This window comes from Myotis yumanensis, unplaced genomic scaffold (assembly GCF_028538775.1).
Source record: "Myotis yumanensis isolate MYYU_CA2020_CCGP unplaced genomic scaffold, mMyoYum1.0.hap1 SCAF_9, whole genome shotgun sequence".
Taxonomy (NCBI): Eukaryota; Metazoa; Chordata; class Mammalia; order Chiroptera; family Vespertilionidae; genus Myotis; species Myotis yumanensis.
The window spans coordinates 59,465,459-59,489,169 of NW_027223760.1; the positions used below are offsets into that span (position 1 = coordinate 59,465,459).

Genomic DNA, 23,711 nt, shown 5'->3' on the forward strand with positions numbered 1-23,711 from the left:
TTCTTTTACCTCTTTATCTATGGCATTTGTGGTTTTGACATGAATTGCGGTGTGATTTTTTTTGGGGGGGGTGGGGAGGAGAGAGGACATTCATACCTGCCAAGAGTCGGAGAGGAAAATAGGAAGAGCCCCTGGAACTCTAGTATGTGAGATTAAAAACATTATTCAGAGCAACAGAGTGGGAAACCGGTGAATATTTTGGCTTTTATAAAAAGGGAGTGTGCCTCATAAACAGGACAGTTGGAATGTATGGAAAAGTTCCAGTTAAAACAAGACACAAAGCACATGACTAATATTGCTTTTCCAAGTTAGACAAATGCAGCTTTAACCAGACTTTGCCTCAGGGGGGACTCCAGAGCCCTCCCTGAATCTTGAGATTTTGATCCCTTTTGAAGTTCCAAGTCCGAAGTTATACTGAGAGGTGCTGTTTTGACCCCCTTCTTTCTTCCTGAGTTTCTCCCACTTTCTCCCAAATTCCCACCAGGTGAGTGAGGGTCAGAAGACAAGCTGATGTGCTCAGGTAAAGGAGCAACTGCAAAACTAAACGTGACCCTCTTCAGGAATGGTTATTGTTGTATGTTGGATACCTGGTTGGCCCACCAAGAGAAACTACATTGTCTAGGAAATAATATAAACTGCAAAGTTATTTTCGTATGTAAATGACAAATATTCTTAATACTCTTTTATCTCTTCCTCACATCAATGAATATATATTAAGGTGTAGATAGCATGTAATCTAAGAACAAACAAATTTTAACCAGGTTTCAGCATGGCACCTACCCTTCAAAACCTGTCAGGCTCTCCTTAATATGGAGACTTCTTCATCACTAACTGGCATTCTCTTTCTCCTGTCACATTTCCTGTCACCTCAGTATGGAGGTGTACACCTGCTGTACAGTATAATTAATAGTTCCCCCTTTCAACTGTTCTCATGCAGAGCATGAGCTATATAGTCATCCAGTGTATACTGCAAAGTTTATTAGATAGTATGTAAATGAATAACAATGAGCACCCTTCTTGGGATGGCCTGTTTGAACACAAACGAGTGTCATTAGTGGTTTCTCAGTGATTCTTATTGTAAATTTCATCATGAACAGTGTTTTGATTTATGCCATCCCAGCCCACTTTAAGTTCTGATTCAGGTCCGGATTGCACCAAACAGGGCAGGGCAGACGGATGGAATGTGCAGCGGTGCCCCAACATTTCTTAACCTGCCCAATATTAAAAGTGGCTTTTCCCCTCTTTACTTCCCAAAAACCTTTATGCCAAGCATAAAATCCTCCTGGACTCTCATGAATTTTTTGCTATGTAACAAGGGAGGTTGAAACTTGTCTCTGAAACATAAAGATCTAAAATAATAAAAGCGTAATATGCTAATTAGACCGGATGACCTTCTGTATGAAGCCAGGGCTGCGAGGGAAGCCCAGGTCCTGGGTGCCTGCTGGCGGCCAGAAGGAAGCTTGGGTCCTGGGTGCCAGAGGAAAGCTGGTGCTGGCAGCCAGGGGAAGGAAGGCCTACTCTTGCATGAATTTCGTGCATCAGGCCTCTAATTACATATAATAAAAGCCTAATAAACCTGGTTAGTGAGAAGAAAGATAAAGTGCTATTTCTTAACATTGGCATCATACGGAAGTTCTCAGAAAGAAATTACTCAACCTTATGTGGGGAAGGGAGGGGTCAATTGAAATCTGATTTAGATCTGAGCAATAAGGGAAAAAAAGCAAATGCAATTATATTGCTTTGTTCAATAAATGGGTTTTGGAAATGAAGATTATTTTAAAATGTAAATAATCAAGAGTTATAAACCTAAGAAATTAAACTGCCAACTTGATCTCAACTTAGGATATCATTTATTCATCAGACATTTCTTGAGTGTGTTTCAGGTACTAGGCTCAGATTCTGGGCCTAAAGAATACACATAAGCACCTTTCCTCCAAGAACTGCCAGCCTAGTAGCCTTACTTTTCCAAGGAAAGAGAAAAAATGAAAAACAACAACAACAAAAACCCACCTCTTCAAAGTGTATGGTCTATTTCGTGTAATGTTCTGCTTTAAATTTGTAAAAAAGCATTTACGTTAATCCTGCTCAAGTCTTCCCCTCATTATCAAAACTTGGGTGAATTTTCCTTACATCAGAAACAGTTCTGAGACACAACCCAGAATGGGGGCAGCAACTCCATGATGATGTGAGTGGCTCAGACTCCTTTACCCTTTTTCCACCCTTAGCATTAGCTTCCAGGAGAAAGGACCTCTTGGGTCTGAAGATGGCTGTTGCTGGTCTAGACATCCTTCTGGACAGCTGGTGCACTATCCCCAGTTGCTCTGAGTTCTGGCCATTAATAGCCCAGAGCTGCCACCTTCTCCAAAGAATTGGCCTTCATCAAAGCAAGCCACATGGCTCAGGGATGTCTGGAGTTTAACCCATCCTCACCTTCTAGCTCTCCTCCACCCCCTGACTGCTCCAAAGTAGCACAACATTGTCATACCATTTGTGCTCCAAGTTCTGGGTAGAATCAGGCTGAGGCCGACTTCAACTACAATTACATCTTTGCTTGGCACCTTGCCCAGTCCTGACCTTCTTACCTCACTTCCCTTTTCACTTGTCAATAATCTATCTCAAGTTCTTCCTCTGGGGAGGTAAGACAATGAATGTTTCTTATGATATCCTCATTCCCTCATCTTTTCTTCTGAGTCCCTATATAAGAACTGAACATTATTATACCACCATCTATCCCTCCAAATACAGCTTTATAGTATCAAACCTAATCTCTAGAATAGCTAACAGAAAAGACAAGAAATAAATCCAAGCTGCTTTCCACTAAACATAAATATGGGTGTATGTTTTTCAAGTGCAAGTAGAGGCTAAATTATTTAGATAAACTGGTTTTCCCCATAAAGATACCATTTTCATTTTCATGAGCCGAATGCTTATTTGCTACAAGTTTGAAACAAACGATATGGTAGAGAAGAGGAATACTCTGCTGGGTGTTGCTAAGGAGTAGTACTTTTGAATGTATAATTTTATAGCAAATTACAATGGTTAAAATGAATTTTTCAATTTATTGTATATGAGCATAGATGAAATATGCATTTGTTGCAAAAAATATTTTAGTAAGCTGAAGTTTTGCCACAAATACATTAATTTAGTTATATCTGCTGCTTTGTCTATTTCAACAGTAAAATTATATTTCATATATTCTGAATACTAGGTAAAAGAGCAAATGAAAAATGCTAATAACTGAAGAATGCGGTTTTGTATTATGTTTATATGAAGTTCAAGGGAAAATAAGTAGGAGGAAGAGAGAAATACCAGAGTTATCCTATTTCCTTGTTCCCTGTGTTTTGAGATACTGCCTCGGGCTCTATCTTCCTCTTAATCCATCTGGAGATCTTCAGAGCTTTCCACCTTTCCTCCCAGGCCCCTTTCCTTAATCCTTATTAAAATTGAATTGCCTTTGATTTTATTTCCTGTGCCTGCTTTTCCAAGAAGTATCCCTAACCACCCCTTCCCTCCCTATGTTTTTGTAGGGGCTTTTAGGAAACAGTTCCTCAATCAAAATGTGGAATAACTAGGTAATGGCAAATTATCTATTTATTCGTTGTGATTTTTTAAATCAAATGATAGCATATATTAAATTTCTGTATACAAGAGAGCTTTTAATACTCAGGTAATATGTTTTAAAGGTTTCTGTAAAATGTACCTGACCGTGATACACATCAAGAGCCAGGAATACCCAAAGTTATACTTCAAACTTTATTCTATTTGTGGGCGATTTGCCTAGTTTTGAATGCTATCAAAGTATATTATGGACCCATTATAATAGTGCTTACTTTGTTGTTGTTTTCTCAAGGAAGTAGCTTTTATAATTACCCAAGTTTAATTTAATTTGTAGAGTAAATGTAATTAGGAAGAGAATACTTCCTGGGGAAAAGTGCATTTCTGCTTTTTTCACAAATCATTCTGTCTAGTAGTAACAAGAGAATTTTGAATGATTTATTCTTAATATCAAGGACTACAATATTTATCATTTTTAGTTGTTCCTTCTTCCAGTTAACTGTGGAGATCCTTTAAATTTTGCTGAAATTTTATGGCATCAATTTTAGAACCAAAAAACATTAAAAGTGTTTCCTAAAACTTTCACTGATCTGATCACTTGATTTACAGAAAGATCCCAATCTAAACATTGAACCTTCTATTGTCTTTAATTTTTTTTTGTCCATTTTCTTCCTCCTTTCACTTCTATGGATTAAACACTCTCAAAATAATATGAATAAGCCCATCATCTAAATTAAAGAACATCCAAGAGAGTGTCATGAGTACACAGTTTCTCAATTTTTGTTTATTCTATCCTGTTAACAATGGGTATTTATTATACCTCATGAAATAAGTTAAAGAAGTCATCTCACATATGCCCTAAACATTTAACTCTGGGAAAAAAACTCAAAAACTATTCAGATTAAGTCAATGTTCACTTTGCAAATTGTGAACAAAATGAAGGTGTTCTAAGACATTTTCAGAAATCCAATTATAGTCAATAGTCGTGCCAAAATTTTACCTGTGATAGATTGGACTGATGTGTGTATACCTGACTAAGTTAGATCTTAAGAATCATTTTTAAATAACTAAAATACAGTAACTTTTACCTTCATAACGATTTTTATATATTAGTTATATTTTTAAACCTTTGCCTTTATGACCCAAGTGACTTTATTTTAAAGACAGCCAATTACATTTACAACAAACTTAAAGACACATAATGCCTTCTTTTTTTAAAAGCTAGAATTAAATACACATTTATGTATGAATATATGTATATATCCAATTAACTCATATATTAATTATAACACTACAATAGTCCCGTTACTGTGTCTACTATACCATAAGTGCTATTCTTGGCATGCATATACTTGCTCATTTCATCTCCTATTGGTATTTTTTATAAGTGGTTAGCCCAGTGATATTGTGGAGGAAATGGAGCCCCAGCGAATTTAGGTAACCAGCCTAGGGGCACATAACTACTATGGAGCAGTGCTATGAAAATCTCGAACTTTGTTCCCAGTATTCATTTAGCAATACTATCTCATCACATTTGTTACCTCCAGTTGTAACAAAATGAGAGAAAAGCAAGACTCACAGCCCATGCTTATGAAGGAATAAAATTATTCAGAAAGTACAAACATACTGATGGTATGATGTTAAATCCTCCACTGATTTCTGTCAAGGCAACACATTTTTTAATGACATGTGATTTGTGAGGCACTTAGGACTTTTAAAAAAAGTACAAAAGAGGGTTCTGAGGCTATGTGGTTTAAAATATTATCCTTCTGCTTCCACTGGCTTAAGAATTTCCAGTACAATCCATTTTAAAAAACTATCCTTAATGAAAACACGGTGCTAGGACATAAAGAACAAGGTCTTTAATGCACAACACTGGACAAATACTGGACAAGAAGCTCCCACTGTCCTAGAGGGAAGAAGAACCACTCAGGCACACCCTCTAATGAAGTGTCAGCAATGACAGCTGCTAGAAACCAACTCTGGAAAGTCGCCTTCCTGTGATGTTGAATCAGGGATGGGGATGAACTGAGTATACCCAGAGGCTGATGACAAACTGCCAGTGTCAGTAAACAGAAGTCATACATTGATGTGTGGGCAGTGTAAAGCTTTCTATTTGCACAGAAGTGTGTGTGAGAGAGACAGATACACACACACACACACACACACACACACACTCCTAACACGTAGTAACAGATAGCCCCATAATAGCATATCCATTTAGTGTAAAGAATTGCTATAATTAGTGTAACATTTTTGTGTTAGGTTTTTACTTAATTGCATGTTTTAAAGTTCAAAAAAAAATTCCTTAAAATGCTATTGACCAAAGTGTATCTGGCTTGTCTTCTGTAAATTCTAACCATGACACTCTACAGCAATAACATTCGACACTATTCCCCTGGAGTTCAATTTATGGCCTTCCTCTAGTTCCGCAGAACCGTAAGGCCTACCCACCTCCTCCATATCCATTTATGGGATCAATTTCTGGTAGTTCTGTAGACTCTGAGAAATGTCAGCTTTTAAACCTGGAAAGTATTGACAGAACCAAAGTCTCTATCCCTCGTAGTCATCATCCTTAGGTGTCTAAAGCTTCAGAACAGAGGTTGGCCTAGAGCTTTTTAAAGGACGAAGCCAGAAAGCAGAATACAAAGAAAACATATTTTTGTTCATATATTCATTATTTACCTCATGTGCTATGGAAATGGGAGCCTAACTTGAACTTGAATTTGGGTTGACCTAGGACAGAGTGAGAAAACCATTACAAACATGAGGAGCAGAGCTGTAGGATCTGCTGCTTCCTTCCAGGAGATTGCAATCTTAACTGCCAGAGCAAAAGTCCTACTGAGTCAGTAAAAGGCTTGGTCAAGTATGATCTGCAATAACCTTAATTCCATGTTCCAATTGGGTTAAGTTTAAGAGTTGTAAAGAGTTGGTAAAGGTCAAGTTGGGTCTGCAAATGTGCTTGATTTCTGGACTTAAATTCGTTTTCTTTCTGGAAACAAGTAAGAAGGTCACTCCTTCTTCTGACTACTTTAGGAATAAGCATCTTTTACAGTTTTGCGCTAAGCCAGTTGGAAGGATTTTAGGCTATTGGAGTCTTCCTAGTTACTAGGAGATGGCCACACTGGTAGTAAAGGGACCCCAAAACAGTATTTATTTTTGTCCTTGGAATTCCAGGCCAGTGCATCTATATTAGTGAAGAAGTTTTAGATAATGTATTTTAAAAGTTGATATAAAGCCAAGGACAAAGGGTGCAAGGGGATACAGAGAGGAGATAATAGAACAGCAGGGATGTTAGGGAAGGATACTTGCAGCTTAACTCCTTGCTATCTTGGGAGTTACAGGGAAGAGTACTCACTACCACCCCAGTTAGCACCTCTCTGCTATGATTACTCTCCTACAGTTCCTCTCTTCTCACTGCAAACACCTATGCCATTTCCAGGTCTGAACTGTTTTAGCCCTGTTTTCTAGAATGTTTGAGGCAAGCTGAAGAAGAAGAAAAAGAGAAACCAACTGGATGGGGACAGCTAGAGACTCTGTGGGCTCTATTCTCTTTCAAACCATCATGTCCATGTGTGATTGTGCATGCACACAGAGTCTTCTTTCATGCCTATTACATTTTTAAAAGAAACAGGCACAGATTAGAAGAAACAAAGAGAGATGGCAAAGAGACATACTAGATATCACTGCCTCAGGGGAACCGTCCCTCTAAAGCAGTGATGGGGAAATAGGAGATATCTGTATACTATTAACAATAAAAAATAGTTTTAAAAATAAAAATAAAGCAGAGTGAGCATCTCCTCACTATGTTCATAGTGCCCTGATGGTCTCTCCCTTGTGCTTATCACATTGTGTTTCACTGTCTGCTTATATAGTTCTCTTCTCACCTGGACTGTGAGGTACTTACAGCCAGCATGTCAATGCTATTTACTGTGTGCCTGTGAGTGAGTTGGACAGTATGCTGTGGTTTCCAGTGTCCTTGGGATATTTCAGAGTAAACAGTAAAGGATAGAATGTAGGAAGCATGTAGGGATAATATAGAAAGGATGTGGCTCTGGCTGGTTTGGCTCAATGGATAGAGCATTGCTCTGTGGATTGAAAGGGCCCAGGTTCAATTCTGGTTAAGGGCACATGCACTGGTTGCCGGCTTGATCCCCAGTAGGTGGTGTACAGGAGGCAGCCAATCAGTGATTCTCTCTCATCACTGATGTTTCTCTCTCTCTCCCTTTCCCTTACTTTCCAACATCAATAAAAAATATATTTTTTAAAAAGGATGTGATTATGCTACTAAAAACTCACAATAAAGTAATTTATGACTCATTATTACATTTTATGTGTTTAAGTCTATAATGATGAGCCTCTTTCTAATGGTGTAAGTAGTTTGTGGCTAGAGGAACAAAGGTAAATAGTTTCTAAGCACAATTATGTTATTAAAATGTCACAGCCAAGTGTAGGTATCTACGGAAAAGTGAATTGGTCATGAATTAAAGTGGTCCAGTCAGAGTAATTAAATGAACTAAAACAACTCATTCATTTTAACCATTTTACCTTTAAAATACTGAATCATATCTGATTCTGTTATCCTTCAAGTCAAAGTAATTAATATTAACACAAATTATTTATAATATATGTCCTTCAAGATTATTTCTCAGGAACGTCATTCACTATGACTCAATGTGGATTTTCCTGTTGAGATTGAGGTCTGTATTTGATTATTCTTACAGGAAAAATTCTAGATCCAAAAACACCTCATTGGTTCAGATAATATAAATACAGTGAAACTTCAACACATTAAACACTTTGGAGGGTCCTCTACTATTGGAGGAGAATTCAAGCCAAACTCCAAAACCTAGCTAAAATCATATTTCTACCACTCTTATTTCCCCCAAATAATAAAACCAAATAATAACTATCCAGGAAATGCAGTACCTATTAATAACAATGAGCAGGTTAACTCCTCCCAAAAGAAGTTGTGTATTTTTTTATGTCATGTACTTAAAACTACTGTCATCTTATTTCAGTTTTCAAAAAACATTTTGGTCTAGAACTGTATATACTTCCCAGTAGGAAAACAAGCCATAACCCCTCATTTTGTCTTCCATTTCAGAAAACAGCAGATGTGCATCTTCGAATGCAGCATCCTGCACCAAGTGCCTTGCGCTAGATCCAGAATGTGGATGGTGTGCTCAAGAGGTGTGCCTAATTTTTTTTCTTTCTTTGTTCTTTTTTTTTTTTTCTCTTTTCTGTTTTTCTCACAATTGCCCTTCTCTCTAGCATAATTTCATTGCCCTGAAACTCCGTACCTTGAAGGTGTATCAGGAAAACGATACTGATGAGCATCAGGAAAATTTTATTTGGTTTTATGCCTGGAAACAGCATATCTGGCTGAATATAAAGTATAACCTTTTTATTAGGAAAATTATGGTAATTTTGAAATGAAGTGCAAACCATTTTATGTTTTCCATCTGTTCTATAGAGAAAATTGGCAAATGCAGATAGTAACTTTTGCTTAGGTCAGAAGGCTTTGTGTGAAATTCTTGTTGCAGCTTGGCACATTCGGTTATATATCCAAGTTGGATCGTTGTCTTGTACTTGCTTATTAAAGAAAAGCACGCTAATTTATTGGTCGGTTTCATTTGTTTTATTTGCAATACTTGGAGATAAGTGATTTACCCTATCATAACATTGTATATCAATTCTTTAGTAACTTATGGAAAATGGGGTGCTTTTCTTTTGACATGTGATAGTGTGTACATTTAAATTCTGTGGTATAGAAAATAATTAAGAAATGTTTATTGTTAAAAATTTGTGTTTTACATCCTAACAAGAGAAACATATCCCAATAACTTCTTAGTAAAATAATTATAATGTATTTCTTCTCTAAAGTAGTTTTGTGGGTGTTGTTGTTGGTAATCTCTAATTAGAACCACCTGTTATATAAGTTGTAATGAAGAAGCCATCTGCTAATTTGGGGTGAGACTGCGTAGGTAATTTTGTATTTATTTATGTAGCCCCTAAGAATTAGAACAGATAAATCTTTAATGGCCTTTTGCTTGGGATGAAGAGAAACCTCTAGCTTTACTTCCTCTGATTTAGCTCAAAAACTGCACCTACCATCATCTTTCCAACCTCTCCTATTACTGCTTGCTCTTACGCATCCCCAAGGAGGAAAAAAGAAAGGTGAAAAGTAGCAAAAGATAGTGGATGTTATTTTCTTTCACGAGGCAAGGCAAGAAAGTGGTAGGGGAGGGGTTCATGGAACAGTAGCCATGTCTGAAAGTAAGTGCCCCTCCTACTGACAGCCTCAAGGCTTCTCAATGTGGCCTGGGTTTTACCAGTGACAAAATCAGATGTCACTCCAAATTAGAGTATCTCTGTCAAGAATGCATCATAGCTTGATGTTTCCTGACCCTAACCCAATACTCCATTTTACATTTTTACTGTATCACTAAGGAAGATCCTTAGAGTCATGGAGTTTGGGCCAACTTGACATCAGTTGCTGAGAACTTTAGTGTATGTAGTTTAGAAGAACTTTCAAAAGATGGTTTGGAAACCCAGTTGTCAGCTAAATGCACCATGCCAGCCATATAGAAGGTCTGGTTCCAAAGGATTCCTCTCCATCTCACACCTCTGCTGGCACAAAAAATCTGGAGAATCACAGTTATGTGAGTTGCAATGTCAGTCCTGCCAGTGGAGGAGGGATTTTGGGTATTCAGAGGAACGGTCGGTCAAATGGAAGGAGGTAAGCCAAGGGAAGAGGTGGGTGGCTGCCAGGGCAGAGAAGACAAAACCTGTTTATGCTCTTGATCAAATCCCCATAAAGGGATCTCAGAAAATATTCAGAAATGAATTGGCTGTTCATGTCCCAAAATATTCTATGTACTGAAGGGTAGTCTATGGTAATTTAGAGGCTGAAAAAGCAGGATCTGAAATGAGATCACCTTGGATTCCAATCCCAGTTCCATCAACTTCTAACCATAATACCATATTAACATGTCCTCTGAACCTCAGTTTTCCCTAGCTTTAAAATGGAAATAATAACTGCACTTATGACACACTGTTGTGAAGATTAAGTGAAACAATGTGTGGGAAGCATTTGGCAAACAGACATTGCTTAAGAAATGGGAGTTGTTATTATAAGAATTTCGGTGAAACTCTGGAGCAATTCATTCAGGCTTGGGAAAATCAGAATTGCCTGTGTTAAGAACACAACCCTAGGTGAAGCAACCAGTGTTAGGACTTGGCCACTAGCCACATCATTAACAGAAGGAGCTGTCCACTCCTACAGGCTGACCTGACATCACCAAGAGAAAGAATGCAGTGGTTGGTTTTGAAAGATCGCCCACCACTTAGGTATGCATGCAACTGATGTCTATTATTCCTCAATCAGCAGGGCAGAGGGACAGAGAAGGAAGATGTGGTTTTATCTGTTCTTAAGCCTGGCTTATATGATTTTCAAAGCTGGTCAAAAGTAAAAGAAAACCTGGAGGAATGCATTACCATCAAACCAAGAAATGCATTACATGAAATGTTAAAGGGACTTCTTCAAAATGAAGAACAAAAAAATTTAAAAATATATGAATAAGAAAATATCACAAAGAAAACTCTCACTGACAAAGGCAAACACATAATAAAAGCAGTAGTTCAACCAATACTAAGCCAGTAAAGGTTAAAAGGCAAAAGTAGGAAGATCGTATGTAATTACAATAGTAAATTAAGGGATACACACAAACACACAAAAGAAGGTAGAATAGATTGAAAAAAAAACATAAACATGGAGGGGGTGAGTAAAAATGGTAGTGATTTTAGAATGTGTTTGAACTTAAGCAACTGTTAACTTAAAATAGACTGCTATAATCATAGCTTGGTATATATGAAGCACATTGAAACCACAAACCAGAAATTTACAAGAGATATACAAGAAATAAAGAGAAAGCAATCCAAACACAACACTGCAAAAAGTTATCAACATACAAGGGAAGAGAGCAAGAAACTAAGAAAATAAGAGAACTACAAAAACAATCAGAAAACTATTAATAAAATGGTAATAAGTACATACCTATCAATAATTACCTTAAATGTAAATGGATTAAATGGGCCAGGCAAAAGACAAATGGATAAAAAAGAAATGGTACCTACAGGGTATCCCAAAAAATGTATATACACTTTAATAGCTGACTCAATTACATTTTGAAAATGAGATGTATTTTAATAAAACACTGCCTTTATAATTATTCAAAGTGTGTATACATTTTTGGGACACCCTGAATATACAATAGAATATTACTCAGCCATAAAAAGGATGAAATCGTACCACTTGGGACAACATGGATGGACCTAGAGGGTGTTGTCTTGGGTGAAATGAGTCACACAGTAAAGGACAAATACCATATGAATTCACTTATATTTGGAACCTAAACAGCAGAATAAACAAACAAAGCAGAAACGAACTCATAGATACAGAAACAAACTGATGGATCCCAGATGGGAGTGGGTTTGAGGGGCTGGGTGAAGAAGGTGAAGGGATTAAGAAGTACAAATTGGCAGTTACAAAACAGTTATGGATGTAAAGTACAGCTTAGAACAGTGATGGCGAACCTTTTGAGCTCGGATGTTAGCATTTTGAAAAACCCTAACTTAACTCTGGTGCCATGTCACATATAGAAATTTTTTGATATTTGCAACCATAGTAAAACAAAGACTTATATTTTTGATATTTATTTTATATATTTAAATGCCATTTAACAAAGAAAAATCAACCAAAAAAATGAGTTCGCATGTCACCTCTGACACATGTGTCATAGGTTCGCCATCACTGGCTTAGAATATAGTCACTAATATTATAATAACTATGTATGGTATCAGACTTATTAGGATGATCACTTCACAAGTTATTATAAATGTCTAATCAGTATGTTATACACCTGAAACTAATATAACATTGAATGTGAACTGTGATTGAAAAATAAAATTTAGAAAGTTTAAAGAAACTTAATTGGTATCTATTTTTCTTCAGTATTCATGCCCTGAAGCTAAATTAATTATCAGTTTGTTGTAAACATTTTAGCTAAGAGACTCTTAAGACCTGAATAAAATTAAACCTATGACCATATAGTAGATATACATATATATGTATGTGTATATATATATATATATGCCTAGTTATTTCACTAGTTATATATAGTGAAATAACTAGAACTAAGAATGAAAACTGTACTATAAATCACAAAGCAATCAATAAAGAAAAACAAACAAACAAAAAACCCTCTCTGTGTATTCTCTCTCTCTCTCCCTGTTCTCTTTTTTCTTCTCCTCCCCCACCCATCTCTTTCTTTTTAATAACAAAAAATAAAAGATTTCTAGAAAATTTACACAGGATATATACTCAATTTGCTTACATTCTTGTGTAGCATGTAAATCTGCCATTCTATATATATATATATATATATATATATATATATATATATATATATATATATATTTACCTTCTCTTTCCCTCCATGCTACAGAAAAGCAATTGAAAAATATTGAAGATAAACAGAACCTTATCAATATTACCTAGTTTGCTGCATGTTCATTTTTAACATATGTGAAGGACTTGACCAGTCTCTCTTCCTCTCCTGCCTGATATGTCACATACAGGTTGTGATTGCATAACCAGAAGTTTAGAGGGCAGCTGTGGAGCATAATTATATTAAAATATGATACAAACGGCATTCACTATCAAAAAGAAGATGATAGAATTCTTTCATTTTTGTGCAGATTGCCAAATCTGAAACTCAGGACTCAGAAATGAGGAGGATAAAACACTTTTCTTATGTATCTCCCCAGATTATTCCATTAAATGGGTGAAAGTAATAACTGAAGAAAAGCCAGCCAGTGTAACTTTAACATGGCCTTATCATTCCAAATAGGTTTTATTATTTATTTATTGAAAATATAAAGTAATATCTTTTAGAAAGAAAAAGAATACTGAAACACTTTAGAGGAGATTTTTGTATGACATAAAATTTCCAGGACTGAAAAAAAAAATTTCCAGGACTGTAACATCAATTCAATTAATAACCTCAAAATAACTAAATTTATACTATAGAATTTGATGCCAAATTTAAAAACTCAACATTTGATTCTAGTTTTGCTGTTGTTGAGTTAATTGGGGTAAAATCGGTTAACAAAACCATGCAGGGTTCAAGTGTATAAAGAAACAAAACATCATCACCAAATAGGTTTTAGATGCAGACAGCTGAAGTCTGAGTTTGCTTGAGTGCTTCTTGTAGAAAAAGTAAAACATAAGAATTAGAAGAAATTAAAATGCCACAAAACACAAAAAATTAAATGGGTGTGGCTTCAAATTCTTTTCTTTTATACAAAGTGGAAAGTAGGCCACAGTGGATAGGGGCAGCATTCCATTCTTCATTTTGATGCCATGGTCTGTTCTTCCCTTTTCAACCCTAATTGTCAAATTGGCAATGTTTTTATGACTTAGTTGTGTGTGTGTGTGTTTTTCAATAGAAGTTAGCTACTTTATTCCTATTATTATTATTTCTGGCCTCTGAATTGGCCTTGCCTAAGCCAGACATAGTTCTTTCTGCATGGGCATTTACACACTATGCTTCCTCTTCGTGTATTTTCCTCCAGAAATCTCTGTAGTTCACTCTCTGATCCTTCACAGCTTTGTTCAAATGTCATCTGACCATGCTATATAAAAATGCAAACAAGAGCCCATCTCCTTTTCACATCTTTTTTAAAAAATTTAAATGATAGCTGGCATATATTATATTCATTTCAGGAGTACAACATTATTTTTACATTGGAGTAAAAACAACCAGGCTGATTTAGACATTGCAGAATAATTGAGATTATTTGGTCTATATCAGCAAACTTATTTGGCATTTAAAGGTCAAATGGCATAGCATGATCTATACTTGTAGAGAATCAACCACACTCACTTCTTTTCCATTCTGTATATACAAATAGCAAAACCCCTGGCTGAAAAAAAAAATCAGTTATTTGTACTTTATCCCTTTCCTGATTTGAAGGCTTGGGATTTTTACATCTGTAAAACACATGTGGCCCTTGGTCTGTGTCCTTTCATGTGAGGCATGAATGAGCACATATTCCCCGAGCTCTGGCACAGGTGGGATTCCCCACCCCCACCTAGCCTGAGGCTTTCTGACGAAAAGTTACACATACAATAGAAGTATATGCCACTTTCTCTGAGGAACTCCAAGTTGTTTATAAACCAAATCCCACATTCTTAGTACCTCTAAGTTTTATCAGTAGATAGGGTAAATTTGAATACACAAAATTAAGGCTTTGAACATTTTTAATTTCCGTCTAAAATCTAGGTGTATGGTCAATAGAAAAGCAAATTACATTTTTTCTATTTCCATGAAGTGATTTACCAAATGACATCTGAAAAAATTGATTGGAAAGGAAATATTCTCTATTGTCTTTTCATTATATTTATATTACAAAGTGTGCTTTACACTCTAATGATCAGTACTGTAAAGGATCACATAGTAAAATTTTTTTCATTTTGTGAGCTACATACTTTTTCTGTTGCATATTCTCCTTTTTATTGTACTATAGTATTTTAAAATCATTATAAAAAACATTTTTAGCATTAAAGCCATAGAAAAAAAGCCATGGGTTTTATTTGTTCCATTGTTCCTTACTAGTTGTCCAACCCTTGTTCTAAATTGAGATGGGAATTAAATTAAAATCCTTGTATGAATGTTTTTATATTGCCTACCACTATCCCATCTAATTACTCTCCACTGCCAGGGATGTCCCTGTCCATAATTAGTGAGTGATCTCATAATCAACTAATATTAAACTTAATAATCTCCATAACCCTAGGACAATCTGTGCTTCCCCTAAGTTTAATGGCCATGATTATTACATTTCCTTGCTTCATGGCTGAATTCACTGATGGTTTATTGACTCTTTGATGACAGGAACTATGTCTACCTTGTTCTATTCTGTATCCTCAGCACCTAAAATACTTCTGTCTCTGAGTAAGTATTCTTTGATTGAATGATTGATAATAATCCAGTTCTCTGAATCAGCTGAACTAAAGGAGGAATAACTGAATGCCAGATGGAAATAGCCAGGAAGGCCCTAGCCAGTTTGGTTCACTGGATAGAGTGTTGGCCTGAGGACTGAAGGGTACCTGATTCAATTATGGTCAAGGGCACATGCCTAGGCTGAGGCTTGAACCCCAGTGTGGGGCGTGCAGGAGGCAGCCTATCAATGATTCTCTCTCATCATTGATGTTTCTCCCTCTCCCTCTCCCTTCCTCTCTGAAATCAATAAAAATATATTTTGAAAAAAAGAAACGAAATTGCCAGGAAGATCACTGAGCAAATAAGTATCTAGCTAATGTGTAAGCAAATATCACATATAATTCAGGCCAACATCTACACTAATAAAAGAGAAACATGGTAATTAGCGTACGACCGCTACCCTTCCCATTGGCTAATCAGCATATCCTTATGCAAATCAACTGCCAAGTAAGATGGCGGTTAACCGCCAACAAAGATGGCGGCTAATTTGCATACGGGAGGCAAAAGGGGAAGGACTGACGAATGGTGATCGGCAACCCAGGCGGCAGGTAAGAGCTAGGGGGTGGGCAAAGGCCGCCTTCCCCCACCCCCCAGCCGGTGATCGCTATTGGAAAACCGGGCAGCAACCCCGGACCCCTCTGGAGCCGGGGTTGCCAGCTGGCCTGCGCCCAGGATCGCCATGGCATCGGAGGGCGGGAGAGCCCGGGCACAAGCCAGGCAGCAACCCCGGCCCCCACTGTGCGGTCCGGGGTTGCCGCCTGGCCTGCGAGGAGCGATGCCATGGCGATTGGAGGGCGGGAGGGCCCGGGCACAGGCCAGGCGGCAACCCTGGACCCCACTGGGGCCGGGGTTGCTGGCTGGCCTGCGAGGAGCGATGCCATGGTGATTGGAGGGTGGGAAGGCCCGGGCGCAGGCCAGGCGGCAACCCCGGACCCCACTGGGGCCGGGGTTGCCGCCTGGCCTGCGCTGATCCCCATGGTGATCGGAGGGTGGGAGGGCCCAGGAGCACACCTGACTGTGTGGTCTGAGTTTGCTGCTGCCTATAAACTGAGAAAAAGTTGTAAAATGAAGTACTAATCTCTAGGGTTTAGGTCAGACCCAGGAGTAGTGCCAGTCAGCCAGAAGCTGGCTCATGGCTGGCCAGTGCAGAGGTGGTGGCAGGAGCCTCTCCCACCTCCATGGCAGCACTAAGAATGTCTAACTAACAGTTAAGGCCCGATCCCTTGGTGGCCTAAGCCTTTAGTCGGACAGCCCCCGAGGGCTCCCTGGCTACCAGAAGGATGTCTGACTGCAAACTTAAGCCTGATCCCCCGGGGAGTGGGCCTAAGTCGACAGGTGGACATCCCCCAAGGGGTCCTGGACTGCAAATGGGCACAGGCCGGGCTGAGGGACGCACCCCCCCCCCCCCCCCCCCCCGCCGCCACCGACTGCACAAATTTTGTGCACCGGGCCTCTAGTTATATATAATAAAACATATTTCTGTACTTTTCAATACATATCTTGTTCTTAGGAAAAAAACCTGAATGATTACATGACGAATAAAAATATCATTTTCTTCACAGATAAGATAAACTAAATTTCAAGGTTGCTCCATTAATTCCAAGTTTATTGGATGGCTCTTGGATAAACATCAACTATCCAATGCTGAATGATAATGAACATTTTAGATTCAGTTGCAAAATAAGAAAAATTTGAGCTGCCATCTTATCTCCCTGCCTCATTATGAGCATCAGTCGTACTTGATTACTGAATTACTGTTGTGTGTATAAGAAGTTCGCAGATTTCACAGGCTAAGAAATGAAGATTTCCAATTCATTCTCTTATGAATTTTCTGTACTTAATTAAGCATGTGACTTCTGAGGACTCGCTCGCGTATTCCAAACATAACAATATGTAATAAACATACCAGTTGAGTTCTTTGAGAACTAAGGCTTAAATTTGGAACCGCTGAATGGTCTATTTTGGATAAATTTTCTTCTGGAGCAGTCTCTCCAAAGTAAAATATTAAGTTGGTATAATTTTACAGTGATCAGTTAACAAAAGTACTTCGTTTAAATCTCCTCTTTAATATTTTCTTCTTTTTAAATAAGATTTAGGAATTAAAGCTTACTTAAAACAAATTTGCCAGTACTCTTATTGGAAACAAGCGGCTCTTTGGGAAAGTGGCATAAATGGTGCAATATTAGAAGATGGCTTCTTTGCAAAATTTGTTATGTGTTTTTTTTTTTGGTTTTAATTGAGATGATATGCACTAAAAATGTCAGTGATTTTCCTTCTTTTAAACAGGATTTCATTTCAGGTGGAACAAGGAGTGAACGTTGTGATACTGTTTCCAATTTAATAAGCAAAGGATGTTTGATTGATTCAATAGAATACCCGTCTGTGAATGTAAAACCAACTGAAAATGAAATTAATACCCAGGTGACACCAGGAGAAGTATTGGTCCAGCTGCGACCAGGTTTGATGATTTTCAAATAAATCAATGATGATTATTAATTTGAAATTTTTACTTGCTCATATTTAATAATTTGTGGCAGGCAGTATTGTTATAGTGAAAATAACAGTGGGCTCAGAATCAGGAAATCAGAATTCTAGCCTTTATTGTGCCTATAGCTAGCTAGCTGTGTGGCCTCAGACACTCCAGCAAACTTGACGGCACTATTTTATAATTATGTGTTTCCAGACTTGATCATGCTGTAGTGTAATTGTATTCTTGCTCTACTGCCAGCCCTGGAAGAAAGAGAACATATTTTATTCCACTCTGTTTCTCCAATGCTGGCATATAGTAAGCATTCTATAAGTATTTGTTGAATTTATTGGTTGAATAATTAATTAGTAAGAGATGTGAATTAAGCTGTCCTTAGAGCCTTTGTGACTTTTAGACATAAACTTTTAGAAACAAAACTACAATTCATAATTGTCATAATTAACTTGAACAGCTTTGTGATGGCCCCTGACACTAGTACATACTCTACCTCCTATATTTCCTCTGTATTTGCTCTTCCATCGCATTGTTCCACAGTTTGGCATAAGTAATAGGCCACTAGAAATTATTCCTTTTCTGCAAGTGTTAGAGAATCCCAGTGTACAACCTCATATGGTGAGATAAATTCAGGTACACAGGTGTGCATCACTCAATTAAATGTTTGGTTTTAATATGCAAGCCTTCATTATTTTATTCTGGGTGATCTTGTCCTGTCATTAAATTTTTAAATAACCATTATTGACACACAAGCTCCCTATTCCAAAGCTGAACTATTTCTTCCACACTCTTGGATTACCAGAGAAACAAAGTCCATTTCTTTTTTGGCATATTCCAAGCTTCAAATTAAAACTGTGCTTGTCACCATATAAAACAATTATACAGCACAAAGTATGAGCAACAGTTGGAAAAGGATACATACAAAAATGAAAGTAAGATTGTGATGCTTGCCACCTTCTGTTGCTGCCATATACAAAGTGGCTTAGACAACAGGAATTTATTTTCTCACAGTTTGAAAGGCTAGGAAGTCCAAGATTAATGTGCTAGCTGGTTCAGTTCCTGGAGAGGATGAGAGAGTAACAGAGAAAGATAGAGTGAAAGAGCTCCCTCGTGTCACTTCTTATAAGAACACTAACCCCCTCATAAGAGCCCCACCCTCCCAACCTGATCTAAACGTAATTATCTCCCAAAGGGCCCATTTCTAAACACCATCTCATTGTGAGTTAGGACTTCAACATATAAATGGAAGGGGCACAATTTAGTCCATAGCACTTGATAAATAAAATAATATTTTCAAAGGTCATGAAATAATTTCAGAAGCAAATAAAATTTTAGACAAGAAAACTGATTTCCAAAAAGTGGAACTTTTTATAGGCCAATATCTCTGAGTACTGTACAACAAAATTTGAAATCACTATGAGAGGATGAACAAATCCTATCTAATAATAGAGAAACATGGTAATTAACCGTAACTTCGCTACCCTTCCCATTGGCTAATCAGCGAGATATGCAAATTAACTGCCAACCAAGATGGCGGCCGGCAGCCAGGCAGCTGAAGCGAACAGGAGGCTTGCTTGCTCCAGTGACAGAGGAAGCCAAAGTTCCCAGCCTGCCTCAGCCTGCTCTAAGCTACACTCTAAGCAACAAAGTTGCAATTATAGAAGCTAAACAAGCTCCAGATACCTGCTTTCAGCCAGCTTCGGCCTCAGAGCTTAGAGCGGCGGTGATGGCAACAATGTTTCAATATAGAAGCTAAACAAACCCAGATACCTGCTTTCAGCCAGCCGCAGCCTCAGAGCTGGAACCGGGCCTCAGAGCTGGAGCCAGCTCTCAGCTCCAGTGACAGCTATAGAAGGTAAATAAATCCCAGAATAAAAAAAGAAAAAAGAAAAAAAAAGAAAAAAAGGAGAGGCTGGGAGCTTCAGTTGCCCGCCAGCCTGAAAACAGCCCTCAGCCCCTCACCCAGGCTGGCCAGGCACCCCAGTGAGGACCCCCACCCTGAAGGGGGTATGACCAGCTGCAAACAGCCATCAGCCCATCATCCAGGCTGCCCAGGCACCCAAGCAGGACCCCCACCCTGATCTGGGACACCCTTCAGGGCAAACCAGCCGGCCCCCACCCATGCACCAGGCCTCTATCCTATAGTAAAAGGGTAGTATGCAAACTGACCCTAACAGCAGAATGACTGGGAATGACTGGTCACTATGACACACACTGACCACCAGGGGGCAGACGCTCAATGCAGGAGCTGCCCTCTGGTGGTCAGTGCGCTCTCATATGGAGGAGCTCTACTCAGCCACAAACCAGGCTGATGGCTGCCAGTACAGCAGTGGTGGTGGGAGCTTCTCCTGCCTCTTCAGCAGCACTAAGGATGTTCGACTGCAGCTTAGGACTGCTCCCCGCTGGCAAGTGGACATCCCTCGGGCTGCCAGAGGGATGTCTGATTGCCATCCTGGCCCAATCCCCCAGGGAGCAGGCCTAAGCCAGCAAGTGGTCACCCCCGAGGGGTCCCAGACTGAGAGAGGGCACAGGCCGGGCTGAGGGACAACCTCCCCGAGTGCACAAATTTTTGTGCACCAGGCCTCTAGTATTAAATAACAGAGAAACTCATAAAAACTTCTAAATAAATTCTATCACCAAGTATAAATAACAACTGTAGTCATAGACTATTTAATAATAATAATAACAGCAAAAACCATCAAGATATATGGTATGTGATTGAAACTGTTCTCAGGAAAATTCAAAATTTTAACTGCTTTTTTTATTAAAGAAGAATGAAAAAAATAACTAAGTATCCAAGTAAAGGTATAGGAACAACAAAAACAAAATCACCATAAGGAAAACAAGACGAAGGAATTCATAATTTAAGAATAAAACAAAAGTAATGAAATGTAAAATAGAAATAAAAAAGGAAAATGAATGTATAAATCGAAGAGCAAATTCTTTATAAAACCTAATCAAATAGATAAATTGTTGGCAAATCTAATTAAGAAAAAGAACAAAAAAGCAAATAACCTAATTATATAGACTATAACTAGAGAAACAAATAATGGGATAAAAGACTTTAAGAAAATGTTAAACACAAAAATCCATGGTAAAATGTATAAATCTTGATAATATAATTTTGTAGAAAATATGTGATTAAAAATTGACTCAAGAAACAAAGAAACCCTAAAAAACCTAATGAAGATATAAAAGTACACATGAAGTGTATATAATTTACCTCTAATTAATAAGACTATGTCCTTTAAAACTGTCTTTTTAAAAAATATTTGAAGATTTGAAATTACAAGGTGCATTTTTTTTCTACTGGTTTGTTACATTTAAATTTATACACATCAATGACTTTAGCTTGGTCCCTTTTTTATATATAATGGTGATTGAATCCTCCCAAGACTATAAATTAACAGTTCAAAAGTTGAAAAATTGTTTCACTGCTATTTCCATAATGATAGTAATGATAATGATAATAATGGCATAATGGTATTGAGGCAGGAGAAAGATTGACAGACTTGGGAGATAATGGGGAGGTAGCATCCTCAGAGGTTTGTGATTGATGATGAGTGTGGGCACACGTGGGCTCAGGTTCAAGCATCTAGGTGAGAAGGGGAGGGTTGCCCTCTGTAGAGGGGGTGGTAATGAGTTCAAATTGGGACTACTTGGGTTGAGGTAGTGACTTATCTGTATGAGGCTGAAGTGCAGGGGAGAGATACAGACTGGAGATAGAGACATGGGAGATGTCAGCATGAGATGATAAGTGAAGGCAGTATGCATGCGATCATTGGTAGTAGAAGAGTGAAAAGAGAAATGTTTTGATGTCTATGTCAGTTATTATGGGCTTGATTTTACTCACATTCCCTCTATTTGAATTTATGTTTGAAAATTAATAAAACTGTCTAATGTGTGTAAGTCATCTTTCCAACATAGCTATGACATAACTATCTATAATAATAAAAGCATAATATGCTAATTAGACCACACGTCCTTCTGGACGACCTTTTAGATGAAGTCAAGGTGTGAGGGAAGCCCATGTCAGCAGCCGGGGGAAGGGGAAAGGAAGGCCTACTCTTACACGAATTTCGTGCATCGGGTCTCTAGTATTTTATAATCTGCATATATAGCAAAGAGTCATTAAATTAGGTTTATTAAGTTCATCTAAACCAGTGGTTCTCAACCTTCCTAATGCTGCGACCCTTTAATACAGTTCCTCATGTTGTGGTGACCCCCAACCATAAAATTATTTTCGTTGCTACTTCATAACTGTAATTTTGCTACTGTTATGAATCGTAATGTAAATATCTAATATGCAGGATGTATTTCATTGTTACAAATTGAACATAATTAAAGCATAGTGATTAATCACAAAAACAATATGTTATTATGTGTTTGCCGATGGTCTTAGGCGACCCCTGTGAAAGGGTCGTTCAACCCCCAAAGGGGTTGCAACCCACAGGTTGAGAACCGCTGATCTAAACAATGCATTGTGACATCAAAGACATCCCAGCTTTGGGGCAGAATATATAGGGCTATATTGTACGAACTCCAGATATATAGAAACATCACTCTTCATAATGTCAAGTCCATTCCACCATTATACATATAAGAGTTGAGTGTTTGCCCTAACTGGTTTGGCTCAGTGGATGGAGCATCAGCCCAGGAAGGGTCGCAGGTTCATTCTGGTCAAGGGCATGTACCTTGGTTGCAGGATCAAACCCCGGCTCTGGTTTGGGTGCGTGTGGGAGGCAACCAATTGATATGTCTCTCTCAACATCAATGCTTCTCTCTCTGTCTCTCCCACTCCCTTCCACTCTCTCTAAAAATCAATGAAAAATATCCTTGGGTGAGAATTAATTTAAAAAAAAAGAGGTGAGGGTTTGATACAATGCATACGTAAGTGTAAACTGTATCTATTCCCTAATATTGTTGTAATTTATTTGGTTTGGTTATAGGTAATCATTTTATTGCTTACTGATAAAAAATTCATGACATTCAATATAACATCTATTAAGAATTTTAAAAATAAATTTATAAATATTTTTATAATACCACATACTTACTAAATGTTTAAAAAAATGTTAGGACTATATAAAAATATGTATAATATATAATAAATATTTAAAATGAGCTTTTAAAATGACATTTTATTTTATTTTTCTCTTCTTAAACTATACTTTTTTTTTCTTATTTTTACCTATCAATCCTATGGAAAAGTAGTAACAGAAATAGGTCACTGATCCTAGTTGATGTTCCCTCAGAACACTGAAATGAAATCTTTAGGAAAATAGGAAAGAGAAGAGAATTCTCTAATTTTGGTTTAGAGTAATACAATCCTATATAAAAAAGGCTAATATGCAACTCGACTGAATGGCGGAACAACCAGTTGCTATGATGTGCACTGACCACCAGGGGGCAGACGCTCAATGCAGAAGCTGCTCCCAGGTGGTCAGTGTGCTCCCATAGGGGGAACACCGCTCAGCCAGAAGCCAGGCTCATGGCTGACGAGCTCAGTGGTGGTGGCAGGAGCCTCTCCTGCCTCCGTGGTAGCACTAAGGATGTTCGACTGACAGCGAGCCTAAGCCGGCAATTGGACATCCCCCAAGGGCTCC

The 23,711-nt window shown here is 37.9% G+C and overlaps 1 protein-coding gene across 2 annotated transcripts in view; it reads left to right on the plus strand.

The window, feature by feature from the left end:
• Window positions 1-23,711, plus strand: part of ITGB8 (integrin subunit beta 8) — an 86,585-nt gene that overhangs the window by 19,576 nt on the left and 43,298 nt on the right. The window contains exons 2-3 of one of the 2 annotated variants that reach the window (XM_070424411.1): window positions 8,663-8,748; window positions 17,910-18,081. In XM_070424411.1, the coding sequence (XP_070280512.1) occupies window positions 8,663-8,748; window positions 17,910-18,081 (258 nt within the window). The remainder of the gene's footprint in view (window positions 1-8,662; window positions 8,749-17,909; window positions 18,082-23,711) is intronic. The other variant, XM_070424412.1, reaches the window with a different exon arrangement.